The sequence below is a fragment of the Cibotium barometz genome, chromosome 49 (genome assembly GCF_041138505.1).
Source record: "Cibotium barometz isolate CiBa-2024 chromosome 49, ASM4113850v1, whole genome shotgun sequence".
NCBI lineage: Eukaryota > Viridiplantae > Streptophyta > Polypodiopsida > Cyatheales > Cibotiaceae > Cibotium > Cibotium barometz.
The window spans coordinates 9,060,869-9,085,501 of NC_141094.1; the positions used below are offsets into that span (position 1 = coordinate 9,060,869).

Below are 24,633 nucleotides of genomic sequence, written 5' to 3' on the forward strand. Positions count from 1 at the left end.
GACCGGACATTACTAGTGTGTGCGCGGGCAGGGGCCTAGTAGGCCAAGGTCCGTAGCTCGGGGGTTAGCCAAGGAGTGCGGGAATGGGAGCTAAGAGAGCACTTCTACCTTTTGCTTGATTGGGAGGTGAGAACATGCTCTAAGGGACTTTCATTTATAGAAACTCATGGGCTATATTGGCTGGGAGGTGAGAAGCACACACAAGAGGTGGTTCACACGATTACCTTTTCTTGCCAGCTAGAGTCCGAGCACTCTTGGAACACCTTCTACGTGGTCCAACAAAATCCATAAAATTAAATACTTTATTCTTGACAAAAATTTACACTTGGTTCTTATTGGTAACTTGAGGCCTTACACTTTGAGACTGGAGAGCAAAGTCTAGCCATTAATTGACAATCCAAGAAATTGACACAAACTCCTATAACTTTTGTGTTTTTTCTTTTTCTCTATGGCACTAAAGGTTTGAATGGGAGGAAGGCCCACTAGATGTTTCAAGTCGAGTTTCAAAGCAAAGCATTCGCACAATATCCTATAGCTTAAAATTCATACTAGCAATCCAGTCGAAACCCTATCGCAAAATCCTAGAAGTACCTTGCGAAAACAGATCTGCAAAAAACGTAAGAAACGGTTGAGATATTATCTCCGAGGAGAAAGCATATACAAAAACCATGAAATGAGGCTGTTCAGCTTGGGCGAAACCCTAGAATCGACGGCAAACCCCTAACTTCAGCAGAGAAAGGAAATCAAATCTGCAAGACAATATCACGGCTGAGAGAGAGATTGATTCAATCGTTGGACGACATTTCCGTCGATGGCAGAAGTTGCACCTTTTCAAATATCAAGATTTATATACATCTTAGAAATTCTATTCTTTCAACACGTGTCCACATTGAGCCAAGCTCGTTTATAGTATAGAAGGACATAGGAATGTATGGGAACTTTGGCCATAGACTCTTTGAGTCTCACTCTCTCCCCCTTTCTTGTCACCCTTTCTCAGTAGTTAATATTTGAGACAATACAATGTTTAATAGCCTAGTATATATAAAACTAATAATACAAATATATATATATATATAAATTAATAATTACAATAAGTAAAAATCTATCATTATGTTATAGTATTGATATATTCATTTTAATAACATAGCATAATACAAAATTAAAAACAATGTACTAGAGTATAGGCTGGTGCTATTAATTAATTAATAGCATATTCAGGCTGGTGCTATTAAATTAAATTATTCTACTACCATATTCAGGCTGGTGTTATTAATTAATTAATGGGGCATTAAGGTTCAAACTAAGGTTTGAACCTTAATACATCTGCCCACCATGAGACGAGACAGTCAGCAGGGGGTGGAGACAGTCGGGGCAAAGAGAGAAGCCACACGCGCGCGAGAGAGAAGCAACGCGAACACATACGCTGCAACAAAAAAAGTCGCGGGCACGAGAGAGAGAACTGATGAGATAAATATGTGTGGGAGAGAGAGAAGCGATGCGAGCACGGGCGCTGCAAAAAAAGAAGCCGCGGGCGTGAGAGAGAGAACTGATGAGATCGGGAGAGAGAATGCTGAGCAAATACGCGAGAGAGAGAGAGAGAAGAGCCTGCGAGGGAGGTGGCGAAACTAATTCTCTTAAAAACTCCCGTGAGATCCCACCACATGTCAAAACCAAAAAAAACCTTTCTAAGGTTTTCAAGTTACACCTATACTAAGGTTCAAGTCTCCTCTCACTTAATTAATTAATAAGAAAACATACACCTATACTAAGGTTCAAGTCTCCTTTCACTTAATTAATTAATAAGAAAACAGAATTTTGGTCCATATATATATTTATTTAGTTCTCTCTCTAATACGTGAAAAAATATATGTATAAAAATTAAACGGCAAAATTAAACGGCGACTGTGTGTTCAGAACAATCTTTATGTTTGTGGGCAACTTTGATGGCTTCCTGCAGCTGGAGACGAAATAATTTCCAAAATTTAGCTGAATTCTGTTACCCTGTCACGTTCAAAACAATGTTCACGGACCGCTCTCCCTCTCTGCAATTTCGACCTCTTCCATCGTTCCGACTACAGGTCTCTTGCACAGCAAAGCCAGGAAACGGTACGCTCAATCTTCTCTTTCTTGTAACTGCACAATAAACACTTCTCTGTAAACCATACCCAACCAACAATTAACTAATCTGTCTAATAAGCCAAAATCTATGGTTAATTGTGTACTTTAAAGCTGCCATAGTACGTCTTGGGAGAGAGAGAGAAAGAAAGATTGTATCAAACGTCTATGAAAGACCCAAAGGGTAAGTACATATGAGCCAAGAATAAGTGGATGCCACAAGCATGAAAAAAGAAACATCTACCAAAGAAAAACAGCTCCCTTGTATGCACTGAGGAGAGTTGAAGCTCATCAGATGTCACCACCCTCCCGAATGGTGTACAATGCAGCAGTGTCCACCTGGTTAAAGGTACAGGCGTTTGAGAAGGTCCTGAAACTGCAGCTAGCAGGTGGGTGGATGGTCTGGATCTTGGGAGAGAGAGAGAAAGAAAGAAAGATTGTATCAAACGTCTTGGGAGAGAGAGAAAGAAAGAAAGATTGTATCAAACGTCTATGAAAGACCCAAAGGGTATATGAGACCAAGAATGAGTACATATGATCCAAGAATAAGTGGATGCCACAAGCATGAAAAAAGAAACATCTACCAAAGAAAAACAGCTCCCTTGTATGCACTGAGGAGAGTTGAAGCTCATTATGGTCTGGATCTTGGGGGATGGGTACATCTGGCTCTTCGGGGAAAATGCGCCGGTTGGGCCGAGCGTGGGTGGTGAACCTGGTGGGGCCCAAAAATGGAGGCCTAAGCAATGCCTTGCACAACACCCCCCCCCCCTCCCCCCGGTTAGGCCGAGCTTGGGTGTTGATCACCGTGATCACCACCTGGTAGGGCCCAAAAATGGAGGCCTAAGCAATGCCCTGCACAACCCCACCCTCCCCTCTCCGCACCCCCCCCCCCCCCCGCCTCCCCGGTTAGGCCGAGCTTGGGTGTTGATCACCATGATCACCACCTGGTGGGGCCCAAAAATGGGGGCCTAAGCAATGCCGTGCACAACCCCACCCTCCCCTCCCCCCACCACACCCCCCCCCCCACCGCTTCTCGATTCCTGATGACGGTGCATATCCTCCATAGTCTGGTTAGTCCTCTTCACTATTGATTGTCCGACTCAGGATGATCTGAAGATGACATGCTCAAGCATGTTTGCAACTTTGAAAACATTGATTGCGAGAAGTTTGCAGTGAATTTGAGATCCGGGTCGCTGACAATCTCCTTAGGCAACCCACAGAGCTTAGACAACCAACTGCTCCACAGCATAGCTGAGCCAACTCATGGCTCTTTACCGTCGACTTTGTAGGGATAAACCTAGCCATCTTTGTCTTGGTCTACTATGACCCATTTGAATTATGGCTCCTACTAGTCCGAGGTAAAGCCCACAAAATCCATTGAGATACTTTGGCACTTGTTCTCATGAATTTGCAGCAGATGCAACATACGCCCAGCTCTAAGTCTCTCTGCTTTGTTGAGTTGGTACTAGCACACTGCCGCACATATTCTCTTACAGAAGATTTCATACGCCAATTAATGCCAAGGTTCTCTAAATGCCCGGGTGTACCGCATGAGGTGCGTCATGGCACTCATACAATATCTTAGCTTGGATGTCCATATCATTGGTGGATACACATACCTTGCCAATAGTATCTCTAGATCTTTAGTAATGAAAGATTGCCAACAGCTCCTTTTCATAGGTAGGATACCACATATCTCACATGCACTTTGCACTATAGTGCATGTGACATGATGGCTCATCATCATTAGTGCAACATTGTACATTATTAGCACCCTTTAGGATGATAATTGTCGTACACCGTGACCCCATTGTAATCCTCAGTCTAGGATAAGTTAGGCACGAGCTACGTACGTCATTCTCAGCCTTAGACAGTCAATCAGTCAGTTCAAGTCCCTTAACCCACTTGAAGAGATGCATTCATGCATGTAGAGACAGTAGAAGCCTTAGGGTTTGCATTAGAAAGCACTCTGCATAATGCATAGCATTCATCCATTGCATTTAGACCATGGCAGAAGTCTTTAGATACCATCTAGCATTCATTAGAATTCATCCAGTATTATTTCCATAATTTACAACATTTATTGGGTATTTTTACATCATTTATTTATTTTATCCAAGACAGATGTAGTCGGCCATCTCTGTAGCCAGCCAACCAGCATCATTTGTCCATATAAATAGCTGAGCATATAATCCATTCATTCATTCATATCATATTAAGCATTGAAGAACTCAATGCTTGGAGCCTTCAGCACAAGGAGCATAAGCGATTGCAGAATTCAACACATCAGCCTTCAGCGTTTTCCTCATCAGCATATATAGGAGCCATAGTAGTTAGGAAACGCGTTTCCTACAGGGAAAGAAACTTGGAAACGTTTCCTTGTAGGAAACATGTTTTTTTCAAGCAAAATTTTTTGCCCCAAATCTAACGTTGAAGTCTGTGCGACTCTTTTGATAAAGTTTTTTATGTAGTGTCATGTATGTTTTTTTTTAATGGCATGGAATGATGGATGATTGGATCATGGATAGTGGACCATAGTCATTTGACATTGATGATGGATGATTATATGGTTTTTGTTATTTGTGATTCAAAGACTGTAGGCTTCAAATTGATGTTTCCATGTATTCTATGCATTTAGTGTTATTTTTACATATTTTATACAGTATATATTTGAAATTTTGTACATGCAAACACCTATAGGTAGGAAACTTGTAGGAAACTTTGGGCTGATTTTACGAAACCCGTTTGAAATGCATTTGAAACTTTTAGGAAACCCGTTTCAAACAACCCCCTAACTACTATGATAGGAGCATCTATCACCATTTGGTCCATCTCCATTTTTGGAGCCACTTCTATGGGGATTGTCACTCCATAGAGCGGCCAGATTTGTGCCATGTTCACATGCAGCCAGGCCGGTGTCCCATGTGAAAGGGCGAGTCTTTTGGTGTCACATGGATGGGAGCCAGATTCATGCCACCCGTGTGTGACCAGTACTGCCACCCGTTTCTAGAGCCACTTCTATGGGATTGTCACTCCATAGAGCGGCCAAATTTGTGCCATGTTCACATGGAGCCAGGCCGGTGTCCCATGTGAAAGGGCCGGTCTTTTGGTGTCACATGGATGGGAGCCAGATTCGTGCCACCCGTGTGTGACCAATATTGCGTCACATGGACGGGGACCAGTTTTGTGCCACCCGTGTGTGACCTGTTTTGTGCTATATGGACGGGAGCCTGTTGGTGCCACCCGTGTATGGCCAGGATGGCGTCTTACCTATGGGACTGTCACTCCATAGGAAGATCAGGACATATATTTATATTTCTGCCGCGCCAGTTTTGTGCCCGACAGGAACTTTTTGTACAAGTTTCATGAAAGGGAGATTTCGTCCATTACATGTGCACATGCATTTATGTTTGCATGCATAAATTTGTTTTCGCATGATTTGTTTGCGTGTGTTTGCCTGTTTTGCCATGCCAGTACACTGGACGCAGTGTACTGTGGGAGTGCTGCTTTTTGCTGACACATTGGTGTGGCATGTGAACATGTGGTAAGTATTATCATTTTGGCCCTTTTTAAAATGTAAAAACCACAAGCTATGGTAACTTTAATATTTATAAGCCAATGTGTTCACACACATTTAAAAGAAGGGTTGGACATTTTCTAGTGTGGGTGCCCATAGTATTAAATGGGTATTAAGGTTTAATAACCTTTGGAAAAGGTTTTGCATGAAACATTTTAGTAATTTTTCCACGTGAATGGTGGCTGGCTTAATCTCTCTCTCCATCTCCTGCTGTCCCCCTCTCTCACTCCATCGCCTAGCCCTATCTCAGCTGTACCCGCCTGCTGTACTTCACCCGTACTTGCTGTACCTGCTATACTGCTGATTTCCCACGTGCTGAATCTGCTGTACCGGCTGCAAATATTGTTCCTGTTGCTGTTGATTTCCTACCTGCATCTGCTTGAACCTGTACCTTCTGTACCAACTGTACCTACTGTACCAGCTGTACCTACTGTACCTGCTGCCCGTACATATTCAGTCTTCAGCCCTACTGCTCCTAGCTCGTGTACACCTGGTGATGTTGATTTACTTGCATATAGCGTAGCAAATGGTGTTATCTAGAGCCTGTTAGTTGTACAAACTGCTGCTATTGAACCAAGAGAACGAGACTCCAAAATAGAGGAAGGACTCTTCCGTTGTTTTATCTACAACAAGCTACTCCACTTTGCCTATTGAGTTGTCTCGTGGTGAGACAATGCATCTTTCAGCGAGGTCACAAGCAGTGGGGCCACAAGAACAAAAGGCACATGCCACTTTGCTTAGTGAAACACCTAAGATTGCCCATGAAGCTCATGCAGAGAGAGCTGCCCCGTTGGACAAGGGCAAGAGAAAGAGGCAAGAACTTGAGCCTCATGCCAAAAAGCTCAAGGAGTTCAGGGCAAGGGACAAGTCAGTGAAGTTTAATGCCTATCATGGGGGGTATGATGCCTCTAAGGTTCTTGCTTTTGTGGCTCAGTTTGATATTGTATTTAGTGAAGAGGACTTCATTGAGAAGTCCAAAATCCGTCATGTAGGCATGTTTTTGAAGGGGATAGCTGCCCATTGATGGATCATTGAAAAGACCACCAAAGACCCAAGGGGATTCTGTTCAAGTTGTATCTCACATCCAGATTAATAAGGCAATGAAAAAGAGTCTTTCTGCATATCGCCGTATTTGGTTTTTGTTCGTGATAACATTGAACAAAGTCATGAAAATGTGGATCTTTTGACTTAGGATAGATTGAATTTTCTTAATGCATACAAAGATTGTTTTGCTGATGCATTGCCAGGTGAACTACCTCCTCAAAGGCCCGAGGATCATCGCATAGATCTTGTGCCAGGTAGTTCTCCACCTAACAAACCTGTATATCGTGTGAGTGCCGCACAACAAGAAGAGATTATAAAGCAGGTTAATGAGCTTTTGGAGAAAGGTTTGATTCAGCCAAGCTCCTCACCTTTTTGTTCTCCCGTGCTTCTTGCAGAAAAGAAAGATGGGTCATTCCGCATGTGTGTGGATTATAGAGCTCTAAATAAACTCACCATTAAGAACTGATTTTCAATCCCACGCATTGATGACATCTTGGATAAGCTTGATGGCTCGGCTTGTTTCAACCGTATTGATTTGAAGAGTGGTTATCACCCAGATACGAGTGGTGCCAGAGGATGTCCACAAAACTGCATTCAGGACAGCTTTTGGATTGTATAAGTTTTTGTGATGCCTTTTGGTCTCACCAATGCCCTAGCCACATTCAATCGTATGATGGATAGGATATTCCGATCCCATCGAAAATTCACAGGTGTATTCTTTGATGACATCTTGGTTTTCTCCAAGAATGAGCAAGAGCATAGAACTCATTTGGCTATAGTGTTTGAAGAGTTGCGGAACCATAAACTCTTCATTAATGCCAAGAAAAGTGAGTTCTTTCTTTCAGAGATACACTATTTGGGCCACATTGTATCCAAGGATGGCGTAAGAATAAATCCTGCCAAGATTGAAACCATTCGGAATTGGCCAGAGTTGCAAAATGTACATGAGGTACGTAGCTTTCTGGGTTTATGTTCACGTAGCTACTCTCGGATTATTGCATGACTAGAAGTTGTGGTGGATTATCCCATATGCGAGAGCATGGGAAGTCGAAGAGCCATATATAGGGTGGGGTGGCACCTATTAGCATTGTGCATCTCAGTGTTTTGGGGCTTTAATATTTATCTGGGATTTTAGTGGATTTTTCTCCTATTTATTTGTCCAAGGCTAGTCGGCCAGCCCTAGAGGCAGTCGGCCAGTTTCCTCTTGCACTATATAAGGAGTTCCCTATTATTCACTCTTTCATCCATTTCCCTTGCACATAGTTCAACACTCAGTTGCTGGCCATTGCCATTGTAAAGCTTTACTGCTGTTATGAAAGGTAATCTTGTCCAACTCTCTCAATCTTCTTTGCACTCTCTCATATGTTTACTGTTTATGCTTCCGCCTGTGCTATCTCCTTTAGCACCTTGTCATAGATATCTCCTTCGGCCAGGTTTTTGGGGAGGAGCAACGGCTAGGAGATGGGAGCCCAGCCGCCGACGTTGCTCAGTGCTCTAGGATGGTGTGCATGCTGCTGCTACGTGACTTTGACATATATCACATGTGTGTGTGTGTGTGTGTGTGTGTGTGTATATATATATATATATATATATATATATATATATATATATATATATATATGTATGTATGTATGTATGTATGTATGTATGTATTTATGTATATATTTATATGTGTGCATGTGTGTGTGTGGAAATCTTTTAATCATAGTTACGCTTGGGAATTAATTGTATGTTAGATGACATCAGAGCTGACATCACATGTGCAGGTTCTGTCTCCGACCAAGGTAAGGTCAGAGGGCCAATCATTGCAGAGATTCCTCTGGATCAGATTCGCCGGCCTTTGTTGAGGACTAGGACCAATGATCCCGAGAAAGTGAAGTATTTGATGGAAAGCATTGCAGAAATTGGACTTCAAGAACCGGTAACCGAGCTCTCAACTCAAGCCAAGTTCTGAAGCATTTTCACAAGCTTGTTTGCATAAATTTTTACTTGATTACAGGAATTTTTACGTAATTACAGTTCTAAAAGAATTTTGACTTAATTACAGTTCTAAAAGAATTTCAAAAGTGTGTACATGTACCTTGTGCTCTTGTCGGCGTTGCGTCTCTAGTAATTGCATGTACATGATATGTAATTTCCTCTAGGTTAGTCTAGTGTTTGTGTTCCAATCTAGCACACTCTCTAAGCTCATAGTGTTGGAGGAGTAACTGATTGTTGAGGACCCAGACCAATGTTCCCGAGAAAGTGAAGTATTTGATGGAAAGAATTGCAGAAATCGGACTTCAAGAACCGGTACCTGAGCTCTCAACTCAAGCCAAATAGCCAAGTTCTGAAGCATTTTCAGAAGCTTGTTTGCATAAATTTTTACTTAATTACAGTTCTAAAAGAATTCCTAAAATGTGTACATGTACCTTGTGCTCTGGTCGGTGTTTGTGGCATTGCATCTCTACTAATTGCATGTACATGATATGTAATTTCCTCTAGGTTAGTCTAGTGTTTGTGTTCCAGTCTAGCACACTCTGTAAGCTCATAGTGTTGGAGGAGTCACTGATCGAAGAAATTAAAAACTGTGGTTCATGTGGTCTCTCTCTCTCTCTCCCCCCATAATGAGACATACCATGGATAGCATTGTATCACTTTGGTCTCATAGGCCTCTAGGGTCTTTAGGAGATGTTTAATTTAACTCTCTCTCTCTCTCTCATTGTAGCATTGTACCACTGGCACTTACATGGCTGTTTTTTTCTTTCAGCTATAGTTGGGTTTTATTATGTTTCTTCCATGATTTTGTCACTCCATGGACATTGGACACATTGTAACACTTTTGGTTTCCTATACCCTTTGGTCTTTTGTAGACATTAATAGAACTTTCTTTTTCTTTTCTTTCTTTCTTTCTCTCTTTGACTTATCGGCGTTTTTGTCACATGTATCCTTCTTGACAAGGATGCACGTGTCATGATTATTTGGGAACATTGGGGTTAGGAACCTAGCAGAGATTGCTGGCCATTCTTAGCCCAACTTGTAATGAAACAACTTGAGGTTGGGACGCATATGGTAGGCACAGGCCTTTGAAGAGATTTCAGAACCTAGGTGGGTCCTAGTGACAGATTTGTGCAGCTTAGAATCATGATACTTTTGGAGACTCACGTGAAATGCCAATAACTTAGAATGGACAGATAAACGGAGCTAAGCCCTAGGATTTTCCTCAGTTACAGTGCTTACCTTAGCCTTCTCGTGTGGGTGTACTAGCTCGTCTATCGTGTCCTCACTCCTTTGTCAACCGGAATGCTCCATGTCTATGGGGCTGAAGGTAGAGCTTCCTTTGCCTAGATGGAGGCAAGAAAGAGAGAGTTTTCGTGACGGGATAGTTCTTTCTCACAAAAGGTGGGTGGAGAAGAAGCTAATGAGAGGGAGAAGCCTATACTCAAACCTATCTAGCAAGCATCCATCTAGCAAGCTAATGAGAGGAAGAAACCTATAATCAAACCTATCTAGCAAGCATCCATCAAGCAAGCAACATTCATTAGAACACAAGAAAGAGGACATGGAGCTTATGAATTTGTATTGCTTAATATCAAAAATGACTTATACATAAATGACTAGCTTTCACACTAGGGTGAACAAAACTTAAAAATAGTCCGGAGCCACTAGTTCTACTCATAAGCAAGTATGTACATTAAGTTGATCACTTCCCCATTCGGCATTAAGCTCAGTTATACAGTCCGATGCCGTTTTACAAAAATTAGGATTTTGTTACATGTGGGTAAAATGGCAAAGCACCTTCTTATGGTAGGTCAAGTAGGTGAAACCATGTTAACACCCTTCTATCACCATGGCCTGCCATGGTGATGGCTTTAGTCTCACCATGGCCTACCATTGTATCCCTTTTTCTCCCTTGCCTTAAGTAGTGTTTTAAATTGCTTGGCCAGATTTATCATATATTTTGTAATTAGATACATTATATTAGTCCTATTATTATATTTTGTTCTTTGTCTTCTGGTTATTCATATTTCTTTAGGACCTGCTCATATATATATTTCTTTATAATCATGAATCCTCCAATACTCAGGGAGCTTTAGTGTGAAAGCTACATAGTAATAGTTTTGGTGATCCAAAAAAAGCTCCTAAAATCTGCTCGAGAACTTAGGATACACTGCTGCATAAGCTCTTATTTGACCCATAATTTGCATCATGCTTGCATGCATTGTATCTGGGCCTAGGATTTTGGGGAATCGGAAGGTCCAAGCCTTTTTTTCTTTTTTGCAACATGGTTATATGAAAACAAGGGGAATGTTGACTGTTGGAAATGTAAGCCAAAATCCACCAGCTTTGACAGGGCTGTCGGATGTGACCTGATGGCCTAACACATCATATGATGACATGTCCACATTCAGCTCAGAGTATACTTCAGCTCTGGCATGTGTGAAGATGGGTATCGTTTGACCCATTTGTAGCTCGATCCAGTAAAGTCACTTTTCGGCATTGCATTTAGACAGGTATACTTCAGCATGAAGTTTGATGATGACACAATCACATGGACACAAATGGTTGACATGCATGGGACGATGCAGTAGGTCATGGACTTCATTTCCATCACTTCAATTCAGGTGGATATGTATATCACATCATCAGTTTGGAGCATCTAGTGATTGCCAACAAGTAGCGGAGTCATTTAGCATGCTTTATGGACACTTTATTTGCATTGTCAAATACAGATATCATGTGACATGATAGTATAATAGTGGACATTATGGTGAACATCCTTGGACTTCATTTCCATCACTTCAATTCAGGTGGATATGCATATCACATCATCAGTTTGGAGCATCTAGTGATTGCCAACAAGTAGTGGAGTCATTTAACATGCTTTATGGACACTTTATTTGCATTGTCAAATACAGATATCATGTGACATGATAGGATAATAGTGGACATTATGGTGAACATCCTTATTACATGCCAGCATGTGTACATGCATAGCAGGACATCTAGTCAGGCATCAGAACGTGACATGGACATCAACATTACTTGTATGTACTAAATTTATTCATGGTCTTTGGAGAGTCTGTAGCATGGCCCCACATGGTCAGATGTTAGATCTGAGGACATAGTCTGTAGCATGGCCCCACATGGTCAGATGTTAGATCTGAGGACATAGGGATGAAGCCCTTAGTCAGTAGGACAAGCCTATATGGTTTCATGCACTTTGGTTGTACATCAGCTATTGATGTCAAGATTAGATTGAGTTAGCTAGAACTATTTTTACGATGTTCCCATTAGTCAAGGACCAGATTTGATCCAGCACATCAAATCACTTGTTCTTTCATATATACCTTATCTTTTTGGGAATGTGAGCAAAGGAAGAAGCTGGGAAAAACTTCTGTACCTCTTGCATTGTCTTTGCCATAGCTGAATCTGTGTCAAGCTTCTATGTGATTTGAATTTCTTCTGATACCTTTCAACCTACTTTGCATCCTCTTCCTTAGCTGATAGATGCAGGTACTGCACCTTCCAATTAGGAATGAGATGGGTGAAGGTTAGTTACATAGCCTTGGATGTGACCTTTTGGGTGTTGTACGCATCTTTGTCCTATGAGAGAAGATGACAGTGAAATTAAAGATTGTGTAATTACAACTAATGGACTAAATAAACGTGCAATGGTTCGTCAAATGTTTGTTGGATCACTGATCTTGGTGTAACTACTCCCTAATTTCTCGGGATTCATATTGTAAATTCTCTATTATCCATGGACATAGGTGTTGGACACTACCTGTAGCCATGGAATGTTTATGGTTAAGCTTCCCAAGTATGTGTATGCTAGCTGTATCTACGAGATCCTGGCTACATAGAAGCATGTTAAGCATTTGATGGATCTTGGAGAACAAATGCAATACATAATCCCATGGATATTTGATGGATCTTGGAGAGCCAAATACCATAGCCCTTGTAAATATCAAGTACATGTTTAAATGCATACATTTGTGTGCATGGCTTATTTTTATTTGCGTGTTTTGTTTTGTTTGCGTGGACAATGCTTGGATTTTATTACATGAGAAGCTCATGGATCTGGGGACACTTGGATTGCACCCATGGGTTAGTATGTTGTATAACCTGTCTGTCTTCAATTAACTTGTATTGATGGCATAGTCTCAAGAAACGTTTCGAGGTTTTTTTCGTTTCGAGGTTTTTGGGGTTTTGTTTCGAAAGGTTTCGTCCCTCGGCTAAGAAACCGTGAGGTTTCAAAAAATCAATAATTTCATAAAGTATAAATACTTAAAGAACTTATAGTAGCCATCTTTTTAAAAAAAGTTGTAATGATGAAAAAATGGTCTCTTCTCACACATCTCCGGGAACCATTCTTATTTTGGTGAGACATTATGACAATTTTCCTTGATTAGATGCCACAAGTGGTTCAATCAAGGACTCTGAAGAAATTGAAGAAGGGAAGGTAGAAATTGGGAAAGATTTAAGACATTGAAGGAAGAAAAAGGAGAAAGAAAAGAGGAGAAAAAGAGCAAGGGAGAAGAAGAGAGAAGAAGAGAAAGGAAGAAGAAGAGGAGAATGAAGGAAGGAGGAGTAGAGGTGAAAGAAGTAGCAGAAGATGGAAAAGGGAAGGAGGGAGGGAGGAGAAGAAGAGGGAAGAAAGGTGATGAGGAAGATACGGAAGAAAAACAAAAAAAAATTCCTAGAAATATCAAGGGACGAAAAAAAAACAAAACCTGAAATTTAGGCATAACTGTCGTACTGGAGAGGTTTTGAGGTTTTTAAAAACTGTTTTGAAGTTTCAAGGTTTCGTAAGCTAGAAACAGATTTTTTTGTTACTATGATTGATGGATTTGTATAGGAATAATTGACATTTTGAAGGCAGTTCACTCTTATGCAGATTTTCTATCTCCATGCATGCATGCATGACAGTCTAGCTAAGTATGGTTGATAAACTTCTTCTCCATGATGAGAAATCTCCATTCATGCAACATGCATGGCCAGAAACCCCCATGCATGCGACATGCACGCTTTTTCAGCTACATGCATGTATCATGCAATGCTTTATCTTTTCATGCACCTAAAAGTGTGCCATGCAAGCTTACTTTTCTTAAAAGTAAAGCATGCAAGCTCACTTTTCTCCAAAAGAGTCATGCAAGCTAGTTAACTCAAAAGAAAAAGATAAAAAGTAAACTTTTCCTCCTCTTTTAGCTACACGAGTTGCTACTTTGCTAATAGCCATTCTTTGATCCAAAAGTCTTGCACAAACCTCTCCCACCACATCTTTTCATGAGCAATAACCTCCACTCCTCTTCATCTAGGCCGCTTCTGATTTCCAAAATTGAAAGTCTCCATTCAAGCTAGAAGAAGAAGAAGAAGGCTATTTCTAAAGATTGAAGCTGTGGAAGAATCATCTTGGCTTCGGTTGCTACAAGTTCTATGCAAGAGAACCCTTGGGAAGTACTAGGCATTCTCCTAAGGCTGATTTTCAGCCACTAGATGGTTGATCTCATTGAAGTTAAGCTACATTTGCAAAAATCGGGATTGCTGGCAATCTTGGTGAAGGGTGCTGGTGGGCACCATATTGCTAGCTTGTACCTGGGCTACTTGTGGGCAAATAGAGTTTTTGTAAGTTGTTTTCATGTTCAATCATTTTGCAAGAAACGGTGGTGTATGGCTGGGCCAAGCTACCTATTTTATGTACTTGTAAAATTCTTACTCTCGTAAGGCAATACATATCCTTCAAGGGGGAGGGGGGGGGACCAGCCCATCTTCTGGTTCGTAGTGCAGTATCATTTCTTTTTAGTACTTCCACATTGTATAATCAATTGTTATGGGTATGTATGTGGGATATGGCATTGATCAAGGATGATAATCTTGTGATTTCAGTACTAAATTGTGTATAACCACGCATTCATTTCTGACAGTGGTATTTGAGCTCCAGTTCTCTTACTTTGCATAAATATTTTTATGATACTGGATAAGACCGTGGAGGAGTCATTATCCGTGAGGAAAGGTTGGGATTCTAAGGTAGCCCTTATCTTATTGTCACACTCTGAACGGAGGTACCAACGGTTTTGGTGGTAGTGAGCTTGTTTGAGAGACCTTGTGGCTGTCTTGTCCGTGTAGGGGCACTGTTGTACCCTTGCAGTCTATTCCGTATCATATTTAGACGCGAGGAGAGATTGGTCTTGGGTATATGGAATTGTGTTGCAGGCAAAACATTGTTTTGGATAGCTTTGATAGTATTCTTGAGTTGTGTTCCCTTGCTCTGCTAAGGGAAGAGCAACTCCAACAGCCATCATGAGCAGTTCTCCACATCATAGTGAGGTTATGTTGCAGCAATTACAGTCCGAAGTGGCTGAATTGAAGTCTATTTTGGCCATCCCAGAAATTCAGCATACTCTTGAGTCTCTGAAGAAGAGTCATAGAGAACCAACACTTCATGCCTCTCAAGAAAGCCTCTTCAAGATCCCATACCCACTCTCGCTCTCATGCCCATAACCGTTCTCCTTCACCTAGCCACAATTCTTCTCCCCGTAAAAGCCATTCTCGCCATCATAAAAGCCATGCTAAACTCAAAGCCCGTTCTTCTCCCACTGAAAAGCCCTCAAAGAGATTGAAGACTTTCAGGGTTGGGGATAAAGATGTTAAGTTTGAATCTTATAATGGGAAACGGGATATTACTAGAGCTCTTTCTTTTATTAGATAGTTTGAGATTGCATTTGTGAATGGCAATTTTACTGAGAAGTCTAAACTTCATCATGTGGGCATATATTTGAAGGATACGGCTAGCAATTGGTGGCTGGCCAAGATTCTTGAGAACAAGGATCCAAAGTCTTGGAAAGACTTTTAAATTCAGTTTTACGAGCAGTTTCTTCCTCCTGACTTTGAGAAAGATGTAAAGAAAGTGGGATTGGTAGTCACAAAAAGAGCATGAAAGTGTATCTACATATGTAGATAAGTTTTGGGTTGTTTTTCTTAAAGTAACCCAACCCCCTTTATGAAGATTGCTAACGATGAGAAGATGCGGAAGTTTGAAAGTGGTCTCCAATCTATTATTAGGATGAGTCTAAAACTCTATTCTAATAGTACCTTACAACACATGATGGAGTCGACAATTATTGCCGAAAGTTTGCATTCAAAGGGCACCCACAAAAAGCAAGAGATTAGCTCATACAAAGCTAAATAGAGGGCAAATCAAAAGCTGTCCAAGGGCGGATAGCAAGCTAGAAGTGGAGAAAGAGAGCAAAAGAAGAAGGGGATTGACAAAAAGAAGCCGGGGGGTAGGAACAAATCCAACCGCCTTAGTTTTGAGCAACTTAAGGAGTATCGGGAGCAAGGTAAATACTTCCAATGTGGTAGCAAAGAACACATGAAGAGGGAATGTCCTCAACTTCTTAATGATAAAGGCACCCATGCAACCCCACCCTCTTCTAATGCAGTACTAGATGTTCAAGGCAATACCTCAGTTGATCCAAATAGTCGCACTTTGTTAAAGGCTTGGGGCTTTGCTTTTGTTTGATCCGGGTTCTACTGACAATTTCATTTCTATTGAGATAGCAGAAGCACTTAAATTGCATCCTGAGCAGTTGGGTTTGAGTATACATGCAGAGTCTGCTTTTGAAGGATTGAATGCACATGTAATGCTAGTGGTTGGCAAGCTTTGCCTTCAAATTGGCAATTATGGTGATCATGAGGAGTTCCTCATAGGTTCCACTTCTTTGGGATATGATGTTTTACTTGGCATGCCTTCGCATTTTCGCATGCTTCTAGTTCCAGACGGCTGATATAGAAAAATATGTTCGTGAGTGTGTGGTATGCCAGAAATTTAAGTATGATAGGCATAAGTTGCTTGGTTTACTTTAGTCTTTGCCTATCCCTCAAGCACCTTGGGATAGCATGGATTTTATCACAGATCTTCCTCGATCTGCTTATGGTTTTAATGCTATTTGGACTATTATTGATCGCTTTAGTGAGCAAGCTCATTTTATTTCCGTAAGAAAGACTACCAAGCCCAATCATATGGCTCGACTCTTTCTTTTTCATGTTTTCAAACATCATGGAATGCCTAAGTCCATTGTGGAAGATAGAGATCCAAGGACTACGAGCTTATTTTGGAGTGCTCTCTTTGACAATATGGGTACTAAGCTCAATTTCTCCTCTACTACCTATCATCCCCAAACTGATGGGCAAAGTGAAATAGCAAATTCAGTGGTGCATTCTGTACTGGTACAGATTGGTTCAGTCCGTACAGTACGTTCTGTACGGCGTCGGAACAGTTGACATGGACATTTTAAAAAAAATCCCCAATGGGTTGCATTTTGGGCCGCCGTCGCGTATCCCGTACGTGTCTTGTACCTGCACCATACTGTGCGCTTCCGGAGCCCGTACTGAAAGATCCCGGTCCCCACCACGCAACGAATTCTAGGGTGCTAGCAGCGGAAGTAGTACTTCTTGAGCGGGGCACATGGGCACTTTTCCACACCAAGAAGAGAAATAGGCTCTCAACTGCACAATTGGAGAGGCTTGTGTTCTGTCATTGCAACTTACGATTGATAGAGCAGAAAGGGAACCCCATCGAGCCTTGCCAAGTCAATCCTGACAAGATTGATATCACAAAGTGCAAGGAGATCCCCAACATCCCTCAGGAGGATAGAGATATCTATTCCATGTTGTATGAGGATATTACAGCTACATCTCATGGTACACGATCCCAGGCAGTTGCTAGTACCAGTGGGACACCAACAGATCATGAGGATGAGGCATTTGAGGAGGACTCAGCCAGTGGTACTAGTAGTGAGAGTGAGGATGAGCGTGATGGAGAGGATGATGAGGATGATGGGCAAGAGGATGAGCCTTGAGTCATTTATCTATGTACTTTTTTTTGGATTTGGTGGACCATGGGACATTGTGTGATTGTCATGACTCTTGGGAGTCATCATGATTTATCTTTATTATGATGTTTTTTATCATTGTGTTAAGTGAAGTACCAGACTCTTGGCTGCCCAGTTTTTTTTGCCATTTCAAAAAGTTATGAAACTTTTGAAACATTTCTGAAACCCGTTTCAAATTAGGCGTTTCTGAAACTCCTGGTAACTATGGGCTCGTGTGACTATCTTGGAGGTGCTCCTCTGGCCCTTTGTGAGAGGAAGGGTTTAGCAATTCTGACAGTGGAAACAAGGCAATCCAAGGGCATTTTGAAGGCAGTCCACTCTTATACGGATTTTCTATCTCCATGCACACATGCATGACAGTCTAGCTAAGTATGGTTGATAAACTTCTTCTCCATGATGAGAAACCTCCATGCATGTGGCATGCATAGTTAGAAACCCTCATCATAGTCACATGGGACACGAAATGGGGACGGGGAACGGGGACGGAAAAGACTGAGAATGGCCATTCCCTACGACTATAGAGTGACATGGGATGGGAATGGAAGCAGGAAGATGCTGCCATCCCCAACATTCCTGAGTCTAAAAATTCCCGTTCCCTGTGACTATGACCCTCATGCATGCGACATACATAGTTAGAAACCCCCATACATGTGACATGCATGGCCATAAATCCTCATGCATGCGACATGCATGGCCAGAAGCCCCCATGCATGCGACATGCAAGCTTTTTCAGCGACATGCATGCATCATGCAATGCTTTATCTTTTCATGCACCTAAAAGTGTGCCATGCAAGCTTACTTTTCTTAAAAGTAAAGCATGCAAGCTCACTTTTCTCCAAAAGAGTCATGCAAGCTAGTTAACTCAAAAGGAAAAGATAAAAAAGTAAACTTTTCCTCCTCTTTTAGCTAGAGGAGTTGCTACTTTGCTAATATCCATTCTTTGATCCAAAAGTCTTGCACAAACCTCTCCCTACCACATCTTTTCATGAGCAATAATCTCCACTCCTTCTCTTCATCTAGGTGCCTCCTCCTAGGCTGAATAGAACTCTATAAATTCACATTTCCAGCCTTATTCAAGACACTTCTTGGCCTTTGTTTATTGCTCTATCTGCTGCACTTATTATAGGGTATTTTTCCAGCCATACCATAGTGTTTTCACCTCTCCAAAACACGTAGAAGCTGGCTGAATTCTGATTTCCAGAATTGAAGGTCTCCATTCAATCTAGAAGAAGAAGACTATTTCTAAAGATTGAAGCTGTGGAAGACTCATCTTGGCTCCGGTTGCTACAAGCTCTATGCGGGCGAACCCTTGGGAAGTGCTGGGCATTCTCCCAAGGCTGATTTTCAGCCACTAGATGGTTGATCTCATTGAAGTTAAGCTACATTTGCAGAAATCAGGATTGCTGGCAATCTTAGTGAAGGGTGCTGGGTACCATATTGCCAGCTTGTAGCTGGGCTACTTGTAGTTGTTTTCATGTTCAATCATTTTTCAAGAAATGGTGGTGTATGGTTGGGCCAAGCCACCGAGGATGATGCTTTCTTCCATTGTGCCTACTGGTGTCATATAATACTTGCAATAGATAGGCTTAGTTCCAATGAAAAACTCAACTTCAAAACAACCGATGGTTATGGATTGAGAATTGTTTACTGTCGTGATGGTAGTTGTTAAATGGGTTAGGGGTGGGTGGCCTAATCTGGTTGTATTAGGAGACCTCGTCTCCTAATACAATAGGTTATGACTTGAAACTACACCGACTAGGGGAGTCCCCAAGAAGATAAAAAACCACAATCGCTCGCTGAAGCTCTCGCTCCCCCCCCCCCCCCCCCGGCCTGCCCTCGCGTTTGCCCCCCTCCCCCGCCTGGCTGTTCTGCGCGCCCCAGCACTGCTGCGCTGCCGTCCCCTGCTCCAGCTCCTCTCCTTCGCACCCCCCTGTCTGTCTTCAGCGCCCAGCCCCCCCTTTAACCGCCGTCGCCTCTTCTTCCCCCCGCCCCCCCTTCTTCGCGCTGCTGCTGCCTCCCCCCTAGGGGCCTTTTGTCCTCGCCGCCTCCCCCCCCCCCCTGTTTTCCTTTTCTAATTTTTCCGTCCCCCCTGGGGTTTTCTTCCTTTTTGCCCTCCGCCTTCCCCCTCCGTCCTTTGTGTGCAGCTCGGTTCTTGCAGGACTCTCCGCATTTGCTCCGCCTTCGACATAGCTTCAGACACGGATGGAGGCTCCTCCCGCCCCGCCTCAGAGGGACTCCCCCGCAGCCCCCTCGCCCGCCCCTGAGGACACCCCCATCAGGCTTTCTCTTTCGCCAGAAGAGGAAGCGAGCCTCGCCGCAGAGGTGGAACGCCTCCAGGCTCATTCCACCATCTGCCGTATAGTCCGCACTCGCCTCAGCAGAGGGGAGATCCGGGATCTTCTCCAGGCTCGCCTTCTTGCAGATGTGGGCAAGATCCTGGACGTTCAGCTACTGGGCCGTGGACATTACCAGATCGAGTTCAAGACAGCCCAAAGCGTGGCCAAGGTCCTAGCCATGAGTCCCCTTGACATCAGGGGTGCTCAGGGCTTTCTTCAGACCTTGGCAGCATGGCTTTGACCCAGCAGCGGCCGAGCAGGGAGAGCGCCTTTTCCATGTTACAGTTTGCTTCCCTGGACTCCGTCGGGAGTACCTTCCGCTCCTTTCTAGGCTAGGAGCATTGGTGGGTTCGGTGCTAGAGACTGGCCCCACAGCAGCTTCAGTAGTGGCCAGAGCAGCTGGGCTACCTTCGGTCAGAGTTTTGGTGTCTGACATCTCCTCCCTTCCGAAGGTCATTCAGCTACCTAGGATAGGGGGGGGGGATGGATTGATCAGAGAGTGGAGTTCTCGGGGCTTCCGAACCAGTGCTTTATTTGCAGGCAGGTCGGTCATCTGGCCAAGGCCTGCCCTCGCAGGAGACCCCGACCTTCACCGGTAGCAGGCCCCTGATGGCCTGCCCACAGATGCGGCTTGGCAGGCAGCCTCCGGGACACCTGCTCAGGCCACAGAGGCCTCGGAGTGGCAGCCTGGACAGGGGCGCCGTCAAGGGAGACAGCTACAGCAGCACGCCCAGAGACCGCTGCAACAGCAGCCACAGTCTCAGCATCACTGGGTTCCCGTGAGGAACAGCTTTGCTCCCCTCCAGGAGGAGACCCCTGCGACGACTGAGGACGAGGAGATGCCAGCACCCCCTCCTTCACCCCCCCCACCCCCGTCCCCCCCTACCGCCTTGCTTCCACCTTCGCCTCCTCCCGTCCCCGCTCCGGTTTCGGCAGCGGCTCCTTCTCCACCCCCCTCGCCCCCCCCTCCTCCCCACCCCCCCGCCTCAGCTCCCCGGGAGGCCCTGGCAGTCCCCTGGCGTTCACCTGTAGTCCGGAGGGCTCTAAGCACCGACCTTGCTCGAGCACCGCAGAGGAGACTTACCATGCCGATTCGGGCTTCACGGATATCATGTATCCGCAGTCGGTTGAGTCGCCTCGGCACTAGACAGCGCTCGGAGGCTTTTGATTACTCCTTCACACGGCTTTTTGGAGCAGAGGGCCCCCATGAGCCAGCACCCATCAAAGTTCATGCAGTGATTCCTCCGGCCCGTGGGGAGGAGGCACTTGATTCAGCGGTGGCCTTCTCGTTCCCTCTCTGTGGCCCATGCGACCGGGAGTGGACTTTGGAGCTCGCTCTTAGCACTTTGAAGACTCAGGCAGTTGAGTTTTCTCACCATGTGAGCGATCTGGAGGTGACAGATGTGATAGGCCGACTATGGGAGTTGGCTCATTTTTTCTTGGATCCCAGGAGTGTGGATGCCTCAGGGATTCGTCATTTGGTCGTTTGCATAGTGGTAGACTTAGCACGCGACCCTGGATATGTATGTATACACGAGGTTGCTCTGTCTAAGCGGGAGGCAGTCGCCATGGGACACAGCCACTGGCGCCTGATCCGTGATTCTTGCAGTACACCGGGTGGGCAGATTCGCAGCCGCTCGGATGGGGACTACTCTCCATCCAAGCCGCTTGCGAAGGCCCGCCGTACGACTGAGACAGCATCCACCTCAGTAGGTCATCCATGAGGATCATCTCATGGAATGTACAGGGCCTTGGCGGAGCACATTATATACGCTATCGTGGTTGCTTGAGGCAGGAGCTTCAGAGATGCCTGGTTGGTGGTAGCATTGATATTTTGATGATGCAGGAGCACCACTTGGGTGAGAGCAGGATCCGGAGATATGGTTCGGTGATGCCTGGTAGATGGGACACCTTTTGGTCTGCAGGGTTTGGTCCTTTGGGTGGACAGGGAGGAGTATGCATGGTCATTGCAGATGTATGGCGGTAGGCCATTGTGGATCGAGGGATCATTGTGCCTGGTAGAGCACAATATGTCATTCTGAGGATGCATGATGAGCTATTGGGCGTGCTCAACGTCTATGCGTCCAACCATGCTAGTGCCAGAGCAGAGTTCTGGACCCAGGTTACGGATGCATTGCCAGAGGCCGCACATTGGTGTGTCGGGGGAAACTTCAACATGCTTGAGGACCCGGCCGATAGGGTGGGAGGCAGTCATGTTACAGTGCACGGCACGGAGCTTGCAGCTTGGGAGCGATTTTGCATGTCATTGAGGATCACTGATGCATGGCAGCATGGGGCCTTCTCTCGCTCTCAGGATAGTCTTAGTTTCTCTTGGTCGGATCGCCGGCAGCAGGGAGGGACTAATCTATCACGGATTGATCGCTTTTATGTGGGCGACTGGTTAGGGGAGCGAGGGGGCTCCGTTGGCATTCTCGCTGGCACCTCATTTTCAGATCATGCACCAGTTATTTTGACACTTGAGGAGAGGACACGGGAGCCCACAGCTTGCAGTTGAGGATCCCAGAGAGGGTACTTACAGATCCTAGTCTCGCTGAGGACATCGAGAGGATCTGGCATGATAGTCAGTGCTCTGACCAGGATGCAGCAGGCCAGTGTGCCTAGGGACTCATCGAGCTTAGCTCTTTTCTGCACGCTGCAGCTTTGACACGGCTGGGAGAGATTCGCGAGCGGGAGCATCGGCTGAGACGCAGCCTTGCTTCGCTTCAACGCCTTCAGGAGCAGTAGCCTGCATGTGAGTGGGTGGCATCCCAGCTGAGCCAGGCACGCCAAGAGGTTAGAGAGGCAGAGGAGCAAAGACATGAGTTTTACTATCGTCTCCAGGCCTCTTAGTGGACGCAGCTTGGTGATAGAGTGACTGGGGAGTTTTTTGAGATTACTGCACCTCGCCATGCTCGAGCAAGAGTCCGTCAGCTTGGGAGGCCGGACGGATCGGTAGCTACTGAGCCCGAGGAGATCAGAGCCATTGCCACTGGGTTCTATAGAGACCTGCTTTCAGCGGAGCCAGCCACTGAGGCTCGGGATGCTTGCAGCAGCAGGCAGACTGTGTGGGCCCATGTGCAGAGGAGGGCCACAGATCGTATGCGTACAGTTCTTGGTGCGCCTCTTTGAGAGGTTGAGCTTGCTGAGGCCTTGAGGGTCCTGCCGCGCCATAGTTGCCCAGGGGAGGACGAACTGACGCCTGCCTTTTTTATGCGCTATTGGGACCTTTTGGGACCAGGCCTCCGCAGGGGCTTTCAGTATGTTTTGGACACTGGGGTGATGCCACAGAGCTTTTCAGAGGGCTTGATCTTTCTTATCCCTAAGGGGGAGGGAGTATCAGATGATATTCGGCATTGGAGACCTATTACGATCCTCAATACTGTCTACAAGGTCTTAGCAAAGGCCTTGAGTTTGAGGATCCAGCCCTTCCTGGGGGAGTTGATTCATGCTACCCAGACAAGATTCGTCAAGGAGCGTAGTATCCTTGACAACATTTTCACCTTCTGGGAGGCGACGGCCCGAGCTAGATTTCTTGGTGAGGACTTGGTCGTGATGCTTCTCGATTTTGAGAAGGCATACGATAGAGTCAACTGGGGTTTCTTAGAGGGCACTATGCTTCGCCTGGGCTTTGAGCCAGGTTCGATTAGAGGGGTGGCGGCTCTGTATTCCACAGCTCGTAACCAAGTGTTGATTGCAGGAGGACGGGGGCCGAGTTTTGAGCTGACCAGATCAGTCCGTCAGGGGTGTCCCCTCGCCCCTTTCTTTTTCTCTTCTTTGCGGAGGCTATGAGCATGTATTTGACGGCAGAGGAGGTTGGTTTGAGAGGACTCCAGCTCCCAGTCCGGGGGGAGGACCTGCTCGATGCTGAGTTTGCTGACGACACGGGCTTATTTTTGCATGGCCAGGAGGCCAATCTTCTTCGGGCAGAGCAGTCGCTCCAGGTTTTTAGTGCAGCTTCGGGAGCATTGATCAATTGGCGCAAGACAGTGGCCTTTTGGATCAGTAGCGCTCCCACTCCGGCATGGAGCCCGGACCCCGGTTTTAGATGGATTCCTCCTGGCACAGCAGTGCGGTATTTGGGATGCCAGATTGGACTAGATTTGTCACCTGAGCAGCAGATTGCCGTGCTTCTTCTGAGCATTCAGAAGAAGCTTTTGTATTGGAGTACAGCTCGACTATCCTTGGCTGGGAGGGTGGTGGTGGCAAATCAGGTGCTGTTAGAGCGACGATGTGGTACATTACGTCTTGCTGGATCTTCTCGAGCTCTTGCATCAGCCAGGTACAGAGGCTGATCAGGAACTTTCTTTGGTCTGGGCGGGACGGTCAGCCAACCCGGGCAAAGGTTGCATGGGCAGTTATTACACTTCCGCTGGCTCAGGGAGGCTTGGGCATTATAGATCCAGTCGATCAGAGTAGAGCCTTATTGGGGAAGCTTATTGTTCGGGGGCTGCTTCCAGGCGGCGCTGAGCCTTGGAAAGAGCTTCTCTTGCAGCGGCTGCAGGCTCGGGCTCCCCCAGCAGGGGGCACTTGGGCACCAGAGATTCGATGGATCTTCGTAGAGATGAGGAGGACAGGCCTCAGTAGAGGATGGGAGGACAGATTTGCCTTGAGCATCCTGAGAGCTTGGGAGCTGCTGAGACCGGGGCTCTCTCAGCGACCACCTTCTTGTGTTGAGGAGCGGGCC

The 24,633-nt window shown here is 45.0% G+C and overlaps 1 protein-coding gene across 2 annotated transcripts in view; it reads left to right on the forward strand.

The window, feature by feature from the left end:
- Positions 1–1,872: 1,872 nt before the first annotated feature.
- The window catches only part of SRX (sulfiredoxin), a 63,978-nt gene continuing 41,217 nt past the window's right edge, over positions 1,873–24,633 (forward strand). The window contains exons 1-2 of one of the 2 annotated variants that reach the window (XM_086786439.1): positions 1,873–2,106; positions 8,503–8,657. In XM_086786439.1, coding sequence (XP_086642565.1) covers positions 1,944–2,106; positions 8,503–8,657 — 318 coding nt within the window. In that variant the 5' untranslated portion in view covers positions 1,873–1,943. The remainder of the gene's footprint in view (positions 2,107–8,502; positions 8,658–24,633) is intronic. The other variant, XM_086786438.1, reaches the window with a different exon arrangement.